A 15,375-nucleotide genomic window follows, 5' to 3' on the forward strand; every position below is an offset into this window, starting at 1 on the left:
AATGATACTTCAATATGGTACGACAGAGGATTTTTGTTTTATTCCTTATATGCAGCAAATCATACATTAACAAAAAAGTGCTTTACATATTTGGTACTGCACATCCCATCATGCCGTTTATTTTTTTACCTTTAAAAGCTCTCCAGAGTACAATTGTATAACACCTCACAGTTAAACAATGTAAGGATGCATTGCTCATGATTAACAATGTGCAAATAACAGCTACCATAGAGCAATGCCCATACAGCTGCCAGCCTGATGTGCTTAACACTCAGAGGCTAACACACCAGTGAGCAGAAAGCATTGGTTTCTATCTGAACAATAAAGAAAACAAATAACCTTTCACAAACAGGTATTTCATAACTGCTTACAGTAAGGAAGACATTTAAATTATTATTGGCCGTCACAGGCTGCTGTAAGCTAAACACCTCTCTCTGACAGAACACCTCACTGAGTGATTTAACTCATATGTCTCACTTTCAGGTTTCTCTTTTCAGCCGCAGACCCCATGTCGCCTCTTTATGTGCGTCGCTAAGTTCCTCGTACTACTTGTGTACTTTAAAGCGGCTCGGCATCGTTAACAATTTGCGAGTGATTTTTCAAGTTGACCGTCTGTAGTAATAGTGCCGCGCACATATACCATCAGGACGTTACTGATGGGGTGCGGCTGCGGAGTGATACTGTGTGTATGCAAGTCCGCATCTAGGACGGATCTATGTATCATGGCTGTAGACCTGTTAAGTAATAAAGATACCTCATACAAAGGTCTACGGATACCTTATTACTCTCCATGACCTGCGGTCAACTATATAGCATAAATGACTATTACACCGTCTTTCTTGAACAATCCGAAGTGTTGCCAAACGTTTGATTTGTAGGTATTTTTCGCTGCGCTGTGTTTCTCTTTCTCCTCAACTTCTGTGTGTGTTGATAACTGAGACTCTCGTTCTCCGTAGTGGCGAAGCAAATATCAAAGATCGTCTCTGCTGAACGTTGACAAGATAAGGGGATTTTATATGAATGAATCGGTTTTTTACCGATGCAAAGACGCTACGCAATCGATGCATCGCGAGTTCAACCCAAACTGTAGCCGATGTGCACTCTTTCAACCGGTGCACTCGCATCTTGAACGTTTATGCCGGTGCACCGATGCGAATCGGTGAATCTTAACATCTCTAAAACACAGAGACCCAGACGTAATAGTACTTTATCATATTATTTTCGAATCAATATATTTTGAAAATATGAAAAATAATTTTTTTTTAAATAACCATTTTTCCTCCTGGTCTCTCGCGCTCCCTGTCATGCCTCTGTGCCACCCTGGGGGGGCGCGCCCCCCACTTTGAGAACCACTGGGTTAGTGTGAGTGTCTGTCTGTCTGTGATCCTACCTGGTAGAGGCACAGGCAGAGCAGGAACAGCAGCATGTAGATGATTTTATATCCAACAAGTTTCCCAGCGAAGGAGACCATGATGAACATCCCTCCACACACGTAGATCCAGTATTTGGCGTAACAGCTCATCACCATCCCTCCCAGAACCTTCAGAACCGACTCATTAGAGGACGCCTCCTCTGAAGGAGAACAGGGGGAAGGGGATTTAATACTCTGTTACAAGTCCTGCATTCAAAATCTTACTTAAAGGCCATGTAATGCATCTAACACAGGTGTTTTTTAACATGTAGTTTAGATATCACCAGAATAAAAATAAATAAAAATGTTTAAAGTTTCGTCATAATTAAATGACATATACGTTAAAAACCGATGTTGGTTCCGAAGTTTGCCGAGTACGCCCCCGATCACTCCCGAACGAGCGGTGACGTCACACGTGGCAAACATTGCCATTTGATCAAATCAGTCCGAATGGCAAGCAACGCGATAACTTCAGACAGCGACAGCGACAGCGATCATTCAAGCTCAGATTCGGTGGGTTATCTGGATACAGTTACAGAAGTAGAGAGTCAACCAGCTAGCCTTTCACTTCAAGGCATCTTGCCTTATAAGTACGAGCCTCCTGCCCAGCAATCGAACAACGAGGCAGAAACTTGTGAAAGAGAAGCGGATTCCGCAGCCGGCGAGACTCGAGTCGGCAATACTGAATGGTAAATTCTGTTTTATTTAATTTGACCTGCACTAAATGTCGATCTTAATTTGTCATCTGTTCCTCACACGTCCGGCAGATATTGTTTTGTTTTTTAATGTTATGTACAATATTCAGGTGTACATGTCAATGCTGTGAAAGCATGCCCACTGCAGATGAATGTGTATGCTGCAGAGAGATCTGGCAGGTGATGGAACAAATAGACAGTTTGCAACCTACTGACCAGATAGCAGAGTCCTGCATCGGGTCGGGTATCCGCGGGTACCCGACGGGTGACCCGCAAAAAAGGTGATTTGCGGGTGGTATTTTTTCAAACGCTTTTTTCCGGGTTCGCTTCTGGGTAAAACAAAGATGATGCGGGTCCGGTTGCGGGTGTTGCATAATAAATATATTTAAACAATAATAATTTAGTTTAATGTTTAAATCCTCAGACCTCTCCTCCGCGTTACCGAGCATAATCATAACCTCTGCAGTGCATCTATCTGCTGCTGAGCGCACCACATTCTGAATGGCTGAGGTGAAGCTCTCTATAGGGGAGAATACAGCATTTTCAATAACTCTTCCTCAAGAGCGAAATCCAACGTCTGGGAGGCTTTTGGTGTCATCCTAGATGGAGAAAATAAACAACATCCCAGGCTTTTTGAGCCAAATATGCAACTGCGTGTGTTAATAATTGCACGTTGTCACTGCTTATAGGCCTATATATGCGGGTTCGGGTCGGGTTGCGGATCATGTGCCGGCGGGTCGGGTCGGGTTGCAGAACTAATTGGCAATATGTGCGGGTAGCGGGGCGGGTTCGGTACTGCACGTCACGGGTGCGGGGCGGGAGCGGGTCTTGAAAATCAGACCCGTGCAGGACTCTGCCAGATAGAAGACACCGACGAGAAACCAAGGTGCATTATTAGCCACCCAGGCTTTAGAGAAGGCTGTCTCAGTGTTTGGACACTGAAAATAGCGTATCTTCAATACAAACAACAACACAGAGCAGTTGATGGCCCACTACACCAGTAAGTAAATATTGATTGACCCAACTGCCTATTGCAGCTTTGCTTTCATATAATACTTTTAGTCGCTACAGATATGGTACACTTTTAAAGATACCATTAAACTCTTTCAAGCAGTCAAAAACAGCTTGGCTTTTATTTTTTCTGTGTATGCAAGTTCAATGTATGCTTGGGAAAAGAAACAACTACACATGTGAGGAAATATATAAGAGGTCTATGATTCTGTCAAGCAGTCATGTAAAACCTCATATTTATTTTGTACAAGTAAAATACAAATATCATGTTATAAGCCAATTTGTAACCATTGCTACATAATAGTACTACATAACATTTTATTTTTCTCCAAATATATTTATAATCTGTATACTTTTTTTTCATTAGGAAGTATCGATATACAGCTTATCGACAGTTTGTACGTTGGTGCTGGGGTGTACTCGGCCCAAAAATCAGAATCCCGCTGCCTGCATGTGCTGTAACCGAGATACGGAAGACTTACCCTGAACCGGGAGGCCGCTATCAGGGATTTCAATGGCCAAATCTGTAATTTGACATAAGTCATGCAGCTGAACTGGTTAAAATGGTTTCGCATGATGTAAATAATTTACAAAGTACATCATTTACAATATTATTTTTCCAAAGAAACATGTAAATAAAACAACATTTTCCAAATCGCAAATTTGTAAGATTGTATTAATTTACTGTTTGATAAATAAAAAAGGGTTCTTTTGTTAATTTTTCACTTGTAACATTTTATCTTTATTGCAGTGTACATTAGTCTATTTTGGTATATGTGCGAGCCCACAAATAATTAAAAGTGGTAAAAATAATAAAGATATTCAGACGTAATTCATTTTTGGCCTTACTTATTTCACTTCAACTTTTATATATTTCAGTCACTAGGCAAGTTCACTGTACTCTGGTGACATTTAGCTCAAGCTGGCATAACACCTGTAGTAACTTAATTCTGACCCGAGTTTTGTGCACAATCTTCCAGCACCCATGATCAATGTTTATAGCAATCAGGAAACATTCACAGCTCACAATTACACATCGCTTCCCCATCATGAATTGTTAGATAAAAAAAGTTTAGCGAGGTCCGGTTACACATATGTTGAGCGAAAATAGCGGAAGGATACAAAACAAACAATCCAGACGGGGCTGGTGTTTGCCACGTGTGACGTCACACAGCTGGGTTAATGGCTGGCAAGCTTTTTGCTACCGGAGCGGAATAACACGGGAAAGTGGCACACATTTCATGTTATTTGGGGGGTATTTATGGAAAGAATCATTGATGTTGATATGTCAAATGAAACAGTGGAAAGTGATGAAGCGATTTATTAACACAGAATAACATTTATTTTGGACATTACATGGACTTTAAGTAAACACAAAGCATTACTTATGTGTTATCACCCATTTCAGAATCATATATTTACAAGTTTATATTTTAACCTATAACTATTTGACAATGTTTGTATATTAGTTCATATATATAATATTTTATATTAGTTAGTAAACTGAACGTGTAACTAGTAACTTAAGCTGTCAGATAAATACAACAAAAGCATAACATTAAAATACTCAGATTAAACTTTACTTGGTTAATAAACTTTATTATTTCTACCACTGGGAAGAGTGACAGTAAACACGGATTCACAAACATGTCTCTGCAGACTGGAAACATATTTCTTCATGTGTAGAAAGTTTGTGTATTTGTACAAAGCTAACTGGTTAATGGTGATGGTGGCACTAACAAAAGTCTACAATGTAAGAATGCTAGTGTCAGGGTTTTAATGAAGCAGACGTTTATCCTGAAGCAAACTCTGACCTGCTGAGGGACTTTTATTCTTATTCATTTGACTGAAATACCAAATTGGATTTTTGTTATATATATGTTTAATGATTAACCAATCAGGTACTTAGTTTTGAGTTGTGTGTGTATTTTGTGTTGTGTGTGTATTTTGTGTAAACTGTCCCTTTATGATCGTGTAAACCCCATTAGAACGTTGTCCACTCTATTGGTTTGACCTTTTACAGCGTTGTTTTGTACTGTCTGAGTATAAATTATTCAATGAAATCCTATTTCTGTGTTACCTAAAAATCTAAAGGTTTTCATCTTGTTTATCAGGAAATTGTTCATTTGGCACAATGTTAAAATGAATTATTAAAGAAATATCACTACACTATTTGGTCCTCTTTATTTTGCTATTGATGTAATGCGGTTTGATTTTCAATGCAGTCACAGCTTCTTATCATTGTAAAGACCACCCCTTGTTATGGGCGGGGGGGCTTGAAATCGGTGTTAGGGGCCATGCCTAACCCCTTCCATAAATTACAATGAGCAAGTGTATTTACAGCCTTTATCATGATGGAGCAGGCCTCCAGCAAGTATGTAATTATATGTGTGTGTGTGTGTGTGTGTGTGTGTGTGTGTGTGTGTGTGTGTGTGTGTGTATTTTATAGATGTCTGACCTCCTGTAGTGACCTCCTGAAGTGGCGTGGTCATTTTCCTCTTCCTGCTGAAGTTTTCCTTCACTGACTGACGCACCAGCAGCCAGAAGGTTAAAGTAAACAGGAGCTGGAGGGAGCCAAAGAAAAAGAGAGAGGGATGGAAAAACACAGAAAACACACAGAGAGCAAGAATCCACTTCACTGTGTTATTGAAAAGTGGAGAAAGCCAACCCTAACATTAAAATGAACCCTCCCTGCACTCAGCTGTTCAGAGCAGTACATTATCATAGAGAACACTAAGTATTCAACCTATATCATGGGGGGAACTGACCTGTGCATAACTGTCGTTTTTTCATTTTGGATAATATTTACTGATCATGTATAAGAGCCTAATTAATAATAATAATAATAATAATAATAATAATAATACATTTTATTTAAAGGCGTTAATTGTGTTGTGTTAATCCTATTGTCAGTGTCTTGAAACTCACCTTGCTCCGGTCAAAAGGCTGAGCTGATGAACACCACCTGCCTATATATAAGTGCCTGGCTAATTGGACTGTGCCATTCCCCTCAAACCTTGAGGGGTGTATAAAGAGGCCACTTCATTTAAGCCACACATCATTAGAGCCTTCTCTCCCCTGCACTCAACAATGGACTGGCCAGTAGTGCTGTAAATTCCTACAGTGTGCAGATGAAGGCTGGGTGTGAGTTGTTCTTTGGAAGAAGAGCACTCAGAATGTCACCCATTTTAGTGACGGTTTTGTTTATACATTAATGCTCGATCCTAGATTGTATCTGTTTATATTATTTAGTGGGAGTGCTGTTAACAGCATTCCAAATAACTGTTCTTCCACGGACGAAAAGTTTATTATTATTCCGCCGGGTTATTTTGGCCCTCGTCTCCTCCCGCATTGAACATCGCAGAAACTGCGTTCAAACATCAAAACGTTCAGCTCGGTCGGGAATCGATTGCTATTACTTTTCTCATTCATAAATTTCATAATTCCAGAGACAAATCCCATAATACATCACATTTTTAACATTGAAGTCAATGGAGGAAATCTTCAGACTTCAACAAATCTTCATGCGACTTCAACTACTAACTGTTCATTCATACTTTCACTCAGAAACCTCATTCCAACTTTAAAATGTTACACATCTTTCTGGCATTATTCGTGTAAAACAACTTTTAAATCTGATTCTGACTTTTAAAGATATTAAACATTGTTCAGACCTTGTTTTAGAGGTTTTCTTCACATTTTAACATTAACTAGAGTGCGTGATGTCACAGAGGGTAAGAAATCTTGAAATGTGCCTTGATATATTTTTTTAAAACTGCCATAATTCCCAAACCCTACATTCTTGAGACATAATTTTTCATGATAAACGTAGGAAAACATCTCATTCAACAAATAATTAGCAAAAATAATGAAACAAAGAGCCTCTTGAGGGCATGAAATGACAAAAACGTTCAACATGTCTCCATTAAAGCCCATTGTAATTTCAGTCAGATATTTCCTCACGGCAGCAGCCGCACACCTTCAGTTAAACTGCCAAAAAGGCCACATTATTAACTCGAAACTAGACAAAAATTACACTTCAGATACTCAACTTCCTTGACATGCTTCACGTTTTGAAATTTCACAGATATCTGTTATCGTTCTTCCACAAAACGTTCACATGTAAGAGGTTCATCTCTCATTCAGAACAATGAAGCCTTTGAAGTCTAGGCACCTCGTTAGCTCAACTATAAACACCTGTGCAATGGAACACGATGATGTCATCACTCCAACTGACATGCTCAGAGCAGCAGACTTCAGATAAAGGTTAAAGGTCCTGCCCTCAACAGCTCTATGGCAATTATGGGGTGTCATCATATGACGAAGGTCAAGAGAAGAGAAAGAGGGCGATCAACAGACGAGAGAGTAATGTAATAAAACACGGTTTTCTCATAACTTCAGTGAAAATTCTCCAAACAGCCCAAAACTTCACAGGTTTGGTAACGATGCAGCCATCAACGCATCTAAGCGTATTATGGGGTGTCATCAAATGCTGTTGCCATGGCGACAGACAACTAGCCATGAAACAGGATGTCGCTGTAAGTCCAATCGACACGGTCCAATCGTCCCCAATCTTTACTTGTATATCACCGGTCCATGCCTCTACGCCAAATCTGAGATCTCACCATAAGCCGTTTCCCTCGCCATTAAACATGATGTCGCTATAACTCCTATGAAAATGTTCAAAAAGTGCTCAAACTTCACATGTGTACTAACAGTCCAGCCGTGAAGACATCTACGCGACAGTTTTGAGATTTCTTCAATGCTGTTGCCATGGCAACACAATGCTCGCCTTGAAACACGATTTTCAAAACTTCAGTGAAAATACTCCAAACAGCCCAAAACTTCACAGGTTTGGTAACGATTCAGCCGTCAACGCATCTAAGCGTATTATGGGGTATCGTCAAATGCCGTTGCCATGGCGACAGATCATTCGCCATCAAGTTAGTTCAGAAGTTTGCAGTTCAAATATTCTGTTGCTTTTCCAAGCCTTTTTACTTTATTTTCTTCTCTCATCACACATTCAAGCCCCCTGTGTTCATGTATCATTTCAATCTAAATTCTTCACTTTCTTCTTACACATTACATTTCAGCATAGCAGTTCAGCGTCAGCTTTTCAGCATAAAGCATTCCCACTAGCAATTTCTTCAGGAATTGCATTCTCTAGTTAATAATATATTATTATTATTATTATTTCAACCAATATTTTGCCGTCGAATAACAGCTTATTTTCAGCTACAGAAACCATTCAAATATCAAAAATATTCAGCCTTTCCAGCACATGATGGGAAACTTTCAATTTTTTCAAATATGTTATACTTTTTAAAATATTCAGCTTTTTAAAGTCTTTTTTTAACATTGAAGTCAATGGAGGAACCTTCAAATCCTCTTTTACCTACACCTTGCGCCAAATGCTACTCTGCACATACTTTCAGCTAGACACTTCATTCCAACTTTAAAATGATCACAAGACATTCAGCTATTAAACCTGTATTCAGATATTTTCTACACTTTTTGAGATATTTAACTTAGTTTGGAGCTTGGTAAAGAGGCCTTCATCAGATTTTAACATTAGTGTGTATTGTGCAGCTCGTTAAGTCTAGAGTGCTTTGTTCTCAAAACAGAGTGGATGAGATTCTGAAATTCGCCTTAAATATCTTTTTTAAACCTGCCATAAATCCCAAACCCTACACTCCTGAGGCATACTTTTTCATGAAAAACATAGGAAAACCTCTCCTAGGTTGGAAAAAAAAAGTAAGCAAAATAATTCAACAAAATGCCTCTTGAGGGCATGAATTGACAAAAATGTTCAACATGTCTCCATTAAGGCCCATAGTAAATTCAGCCTGATCTTTCCTCAGAGCAGCAGCTGCACACCTTTAGTAAATCTGCCAAAAAGGCCACATTATTGACCCGAAAGTACACAAAAAGCACACTCCGATGCTCCAGAGGCCAGTACTACGAAGCTGGTTCAACCTAACCTGGATATGTTTGAGTTAGCCTGTTGGCCTAATCCAAAACATACGTGCTCTCGCTAAACGGTACTATGACACGGGTTATCAAGTGGATCGCTCAAGCCAGCCGTGCCCTATCTAGTTAAGTGCGCGTTCACATGAAAGGGGTGGTATTTGGAGCATTCGACCAATCACGTACATGGAGAAGCGTACTGACAGTGCAGCGTCATACTTCCTGAATGAAAAGTCAACTATAATAATTAGACATATGAAGAAGTTAAACTTTAAACATCCATGACTTAAACACTGTGTCCGTGATAAAAGCCACATAGTTGCACCTGCAAGGTGAATACAGCTGGTAAAAGAAAACGTGTTTGAATGTGTACATTAACAGGTTTATGATATCACTGCCCCATCCAAGACACGAGTGGATCTGACTCTAATTACATTTGTCTCGAGTGTTTCGTCAATGTGTTGCTTAAAATAATACTTCTGCATACAGTCTGTGACACTGTGAGTGTTGCACGGCCAGATACGGCTCAGCTGACTCAGATAAGGAAATATATGATACATTATGAATCATGATGTGATATGCCGCGGACTGTAATGTTACTCTGATCCGGTTACTTATTTTTGCCGGCCGTCTTTCCTGCAACGGCAGCTTTTCTGTATTTCCTTTCTCCTGTAATATGACTTGATTGCTTTAAACTCCGCACACTGAGCTCTGATTGGTCAGCAAGCAGTGCTTTCACTGAGTTGAGCTTTTAGCCTGCAACCTAACCTGCTCCGGGGCAGGTTAGCCGCACAGCATAAGTTACCATGGAGATCTAGCCTGCTAAAAAGAGATCCAGCTTCGTAGGACCGGAAACCCCGAGTTTTCCCTGAAGTTAGCCGGCTAAGCGAAAATCCTGCTTCGTAATATACCCCTTGGTCCTGACATCCTCCATGCGTTGACATTTTACCGAAAGCAGCTACCGTTTTAAACTATAGTTAGAAATGTAAGAAGTTTATTTCTCATTCAGAACAATGGAAAGACTCTCCTTTCACAGCACATCTCCATGGAAACCTTTGATCTCTGGGCTCACGTACACAGGTGTTTGATAACGTCGTCACCATGGTAACCTTCGATCTCATGGGGTTAAACACACGTTTGATAACGTTGTCACCTCAAAAAACAAACAAACAGGCTGGAGTTTAACAGGTGGAGACTTCATACTGACATCAACACCATCCATCCATCCATCTTCTCCCGCTTATCCGTGGTCGGGTCGCGGAGGTAGCAGTTCCAGCAGAGAGCCCCAAACTTTCTTTTCCCTGGCCACATCAACCAGCTCTGATTGGGGGATCCCAAGGCGCTCCCAGGCCAGAGAAGAGATATAATCCCTCCACCTGGTTCTAGGTCTACCCCTTGGTCTCTTCCCAGCTGGACGTGCCTGGAACACCTCCCTAGGGAGGCGCCCAGGTCATCAACACGTTCCACATCATTTATACATTTTTGGTGGGTGACGTATGGTTTTAGTTCAAAAGTTTATATTTTAAATATTCTGCTTCTTTTCAAAGCGTTTTTACTTTCTTTTCTCTTTGTAATACACATTCATTTACTACTACTTACATTTAATATTTAACTCCATCAGCCTACTTTCAGCTACAGAAACCATTCAACTATTCAGCTATTTCCGGACATTGAGGCTATACACTTTGTTGTTTATACCTTTTATAAACCTTTTCTTTTAAATATTAAGCTTCTTCACTATTTTTACTATAGTCTTCCAGTTTAACCTCCTGGGAACCGAGGAAAAACTATTAATATTAATATTTTTTATTTCCTACCTATTTAGGGTTAAAAAAACATCTTGCAGTTTAGACTTTTTTTATTTAATTTAATTTTTAAATGTTACAGTATGTCCACTGTAAAGGACGTCAGGACCATTTTAGTTTGAAAAGACAGCTAAAATTAACAGATAGACTATGTAACGTATTATGGTTATAGAGTGATATTAATACAAGAATACATTCACCTTTATTTAAAACATAAATAAGTAATTGATCTGAACATTGCTGTTTATTTGGTCACTAAAAACTAGTTTGGTTTTTGGTGAATCTTTCCAGATCTTCAAAGACTTTGTAGTCAATGTACTGGGAAAAGTACCTCATTGACTCCAGTTGGCACGGGCTGTAGGGTCATCTTGACTAGTTTTATGGACATGTGGTCTCCATTTGACCATGCTCATAGAAACAAAGCTTGCATTCCTGAGGTAATTCTCATTTTTCATGGCTCCACTTAAAATAAAAACAACAATAAGACATACGTGCTACTCTTGGCCCACAGAGGGCCATGTCTTTCCAGCTCGTGCCTATCTGTCTCTCTGTCTGTATCTGTGCGCTCATGGAGCCTCCTGCATCTTTCCCCCCCTTCCTCTTGACCCTCTTCTATCGCAGGTGTGAAAGCCTCATCTCTCTCATCATCAGAGAGCTCAACATCTCCCTTAACTATCTGGTACAGAAAATGTCTGCTTCAGTTCCGTCTCCTGCAACAATATTGAGTCATAAAGTCCATGATGATGGCCTGCTGATGACGACATTTCCGCATATCAAGGTTTCAAAGTAATAGCATGATGGCTTCCCTCTGGAGTCGACGCTCGCAGTGCCATGTCGAATTTAATCTGATCTTTTCGATAAGGAGTACAAACAGGGTTCGAGTTACGTGGGAGCCAATGGGAGCTGAGCTCCCATAAGGAGGGGCCTGAGCTCCCACGGACGCAGTGAAATCATACATCTGTGGGGATCGGTAATACATTACCAACAACCATTATTTTAATCACAAATAATGCATGTGTCAATGTAATGAGTATTATTTACGTTAACGAGGTACATAGGCTAAAAGAAAACATGTTTTCCAAAAGAAAAACGCATCTCTTGAATGACAATATGCCTGAACTGCACCTCCAAGGAGCGCAATACATTATTGCGCAATCTATGCCTGTGAGTGTGCTGCGCGAGCCGAGATGATGTGTTATGCGTCGTTTAACCTGCTCATATTTAAGTTTGTAGCAAGTAGAGGGCTGCTGCTGTGTGTGTGAGTGTGTGCGCTACTTTCGGGTCCCGGGGGGCTACAGCTGGCAGCGAAGCAGCCCCAGAGATAACTCTTTCTTCATATTTTTTGTGTATTCATTCAAGCGGGTCAAAGTTACAAAGCACTTCACATTTTATTAATCGGTCTAGTTTTACCTTACCAATGCATTGGTAGGGTTGTCTGTAGAAAAGCACCGTATTTAGGTCAGCCTAAATACATAAAAACAAATAATTTTTATGTTCACACAAATATTTAATAGACAAATCTAAGCCCATCATTTTGTTACCCTAAAAACTCTATACGTCTCTGGTAAATCAAATCCTTATTTTTTCCACCTCTACCTGCATTCCTAGTTTTTGCGTACCCTGGTCCTTCACAGCACCCAAGGACAAGTTACAATTCATAAAATATTCTAAAATAAATATTTTTAAAAGGTGCAAAAGGACAGTAAGAGTGAGCATGCAGGGAAAGAGGGACATACTACAGTGAGTATGCTAATTTGTCAGGTTGGTTTTTAGTTGGGATTTAAATGTGGTGATTGTGACTGTCGGATGTGTCGGGGGGGGGGGGGGAGTTCCAGAGTCCGGGAGCAATGCAGCTAAAAGCCCCAGCACCCATGGTGACGAGGCGTGGGGTGGGGACGGATAGTAGACCAGCAGAGGATGAGCGGAGGGAGCGAGAGGGGGTCAGCCAGGTAGGTGGGGGCCAGGTTGTGATACTATATGCAATCTGATACTGAATGTTATTTGGCACAGCCGGGGATTGAACTTGTGATATTTAGTCAACAAGACACATGCTGTAACTGAGCTCCTGATCCAGGGCTGTGTGGAGAGAGGAGCCCTTCACTAAGTGGCCCACAGGGCAAACACGCTGCAACGGCCCAAAGCACTTACATTCGGAGAAACACTTCAAAAACTGTGCAAATATAAAAACACAATTGTACCAACAGACATGAACATGAAGAAACATCTTCACCAACTTTACAACAAATGTGCAACGTTTAATTAAAGCGCTGCATAAATGAAATGCTGCATGAGAAAAAAATGTTTCGTTCATGCAGCGCTTTATTTTAACGCTGCGCATGTGTCAAGTTGGTGAAGATATTTCTTTATTTCCATGTGTTTCAGTACATATGTATTTTTATATTTGCATGGTTTTGCAGCTGCAGCGCATTTCTCCCGATTGGAGTATTTTGTGCTGTTGTAGCATGTTTGCACCTGTCGGCCTCTGTACTTTACTGTCAGTCAGTGATACAAATATCATACATAATCTCATAAAAAGTCACAACCTTATACTTCATCACCATCAAGTCAGTGACCAATCCCTCCTCTCCTCTTACCATGGCTCCCAGCCTCAGACAGGGGTACTGGTCTCGGTCCAGCCCCAGCTGGCGGAGGCTCATGGTGCCCACGGTGGTGGGCAGCTCCGGCTGCAGCTCCATGGCCCAGACGTACTGCAGGCAGCACAGAGCCAGGCCGTACAGCAGGATGAAGGGGGAGCAGAGGGTGGCCGCATGGCGCCTGCAGACACACAGCTCAGTGAATACAACATGTGAGAGGGGGCTCAGTCACAATGCAGCTGGTGAAATCTACACAACTAGAAAACTATACAATTTAAGATATGCATTGTTTAGTTTATAATATCTGTTAATAATAATAATAAATAATACATTTTATTTTGTGGCGCCTTTCAGGACAGGACGCCAAACAATGCATAACAGAATTCCTGGACCCAATGAAAGAAGCAAAACATGACAACAACAATGGGGCAACAATAACAAAAGAAACATAAAGAAGGGTTTACACTGTGGGGTGGGATTTAAATGTTGTGATCGTGTCAGACGTGTGTTGAATCTGTCAATTAATGCATTTACAGAGAACCAGTTATACATTTGGAGGAGCCATGCTGCATGTCTGAGGATGGGGATTATTTTTGTAAACGTTTAACGTTTTTAATTGTTTATGTTTTGGCATTGGTCTTTGCTTATAATGTTATTACTTATTAATTTGTGCTCAATTATGGGCTGGATTAGTTGTGTCACATGTGTATGGACGGCACTCATAGTAAATATAATCAGCTGTTCACCTGTGTGAAGGTTTGTGTGTAAGAGACGGTGAGAGGATTGCTGTGCTTTTGGTTGACTGCAACCCTTTCATAGCTGGATTATTCCGAACATATTTGATTGTGCGAGTTACAACAAGTTGATCATTTTCAATTAAATTAAGATTTTATTGCATTTCTGGATTTCTGGATCTCAGCATTAATTTTTTATCCTGCGTCAGACAGAGGCAACCAGGCGTGACGTCAGCCTCTCGGTCGCTTCAGCAGTTATTATAACGTTTAAAGATAATCAAGTTGTTCATCAAAGTCTTGAATAGTCACCTGGCGCGCAGCATCCAGATGAGGCAGGCCCACAGCAGCAGCACGAAGGTCAGCCAGCTGTGGTACGTGATGCTCCACACCTGCACAGCATGGACACAACTCATCAATTGACAATATGTGACATCCATATTGTTATAGGCTCACAAAAGCTTGTAGAACCTTGTGTGTTCATTGAGTGATATTTACTCTTACGTAAATGTATAAAAGTATAAAATCATGTTGAATATTTACCATCATGGCTATAAGAGCACAGACATAGCTCTGCTGCATGACCACCTTCCCCAGCAGGAAGAAAGGGCTTTCACTCTTCCGGGGGCCACTGGGGGGGGCACTAACATCTGCCAAAGAAACAATCATGTCAGAATGCAGATCATAACAAGAACAACCAACTGAGGAGGGTCAATAAGACATATGATCAACTGTTTATGATCATATGTGAGGAGTGTAGCTTTTTGTGGAAATGAACTTTAAAGAACATCTCAGTGAATTACAGCTGGCCCTTTTTGATCAAGTTCCTGATCAGATACTTAAAAGTTTAATAGCTTATATCTGGTAACCTGGGCCCAGGAGTTCAAAACTTTGAATCTCAATCAGATCCGATCAGATTTTGAAATCCCATTTTTTGTGATCCGGGATCAGACAAATCGGCCAAATGTTGTCCCTGGAGTTCAAAGCAATTCAGGATAGGATCAGCCTGATCCAGATTACGATTTTTCAAGATGACTAGATCCAGAATATCACTGCTTTAATCCTACCGATCGCCATCTAGTGGATATGAAAAAGAATACAAGGAAGACAAGAAACCACATTGCAGAGACATCTATAATGTCTAATTATATTTTTTTATTT

The 15,375-nt window shown here is 40.4% G+C and overlaps 1 protein-coding gene across 1 annotated transcript in view; it reads right to left on the reverse strand.

The window, feature by feature from the left end:
- piezo1 (piezo type mechanosensitive ion channel component 1 (Er blood group)) overlaps positions 1-15,375 on the reverse strand; it is a gene marked incomplete at its 3' end in the record, with an annotated part of 119,827 nt that overhangs the window by 49,707 nt on the left and 54,745 nt on the right. The window contains exons 10-14 of the mRNA XM_079689930.1: positions 14,758-14,864; positions 14,527-14,606; positions 13,484-13,664; positions 5,576-5,681; positions 1,391-1,572 (exon numbers count right to left, since the gene is read on the reverse strand). Of these exons, the coding sequence (XP_079546056.1) occupies positions 1,391-1,572; positions 5,576-5,681; positions 13,484-13,664; positions 14,527-14,606; positions 14,758-14,864 (656 nt within the window). The remainder of the gene's footprint in view (positions 1-1,390; positions 1,573-5,575; positions 5,682-13,483; positions 13,665-14,526; positions 14,607-14,757; positions 14,865-15,375) is intronic.

Source organism: Notothenia rossii, assembly GCF_949606895.1.
Source record: "Notothenia rossii genome assembly, chromosome: 6".
Taxonomy (NCBI): domain Eukaryota; kingdom Metazoa; phylum Chordata; class Actinopteri; order Perciformes; family Nototheniidae; genus Notothenia; species Notothenia rossii.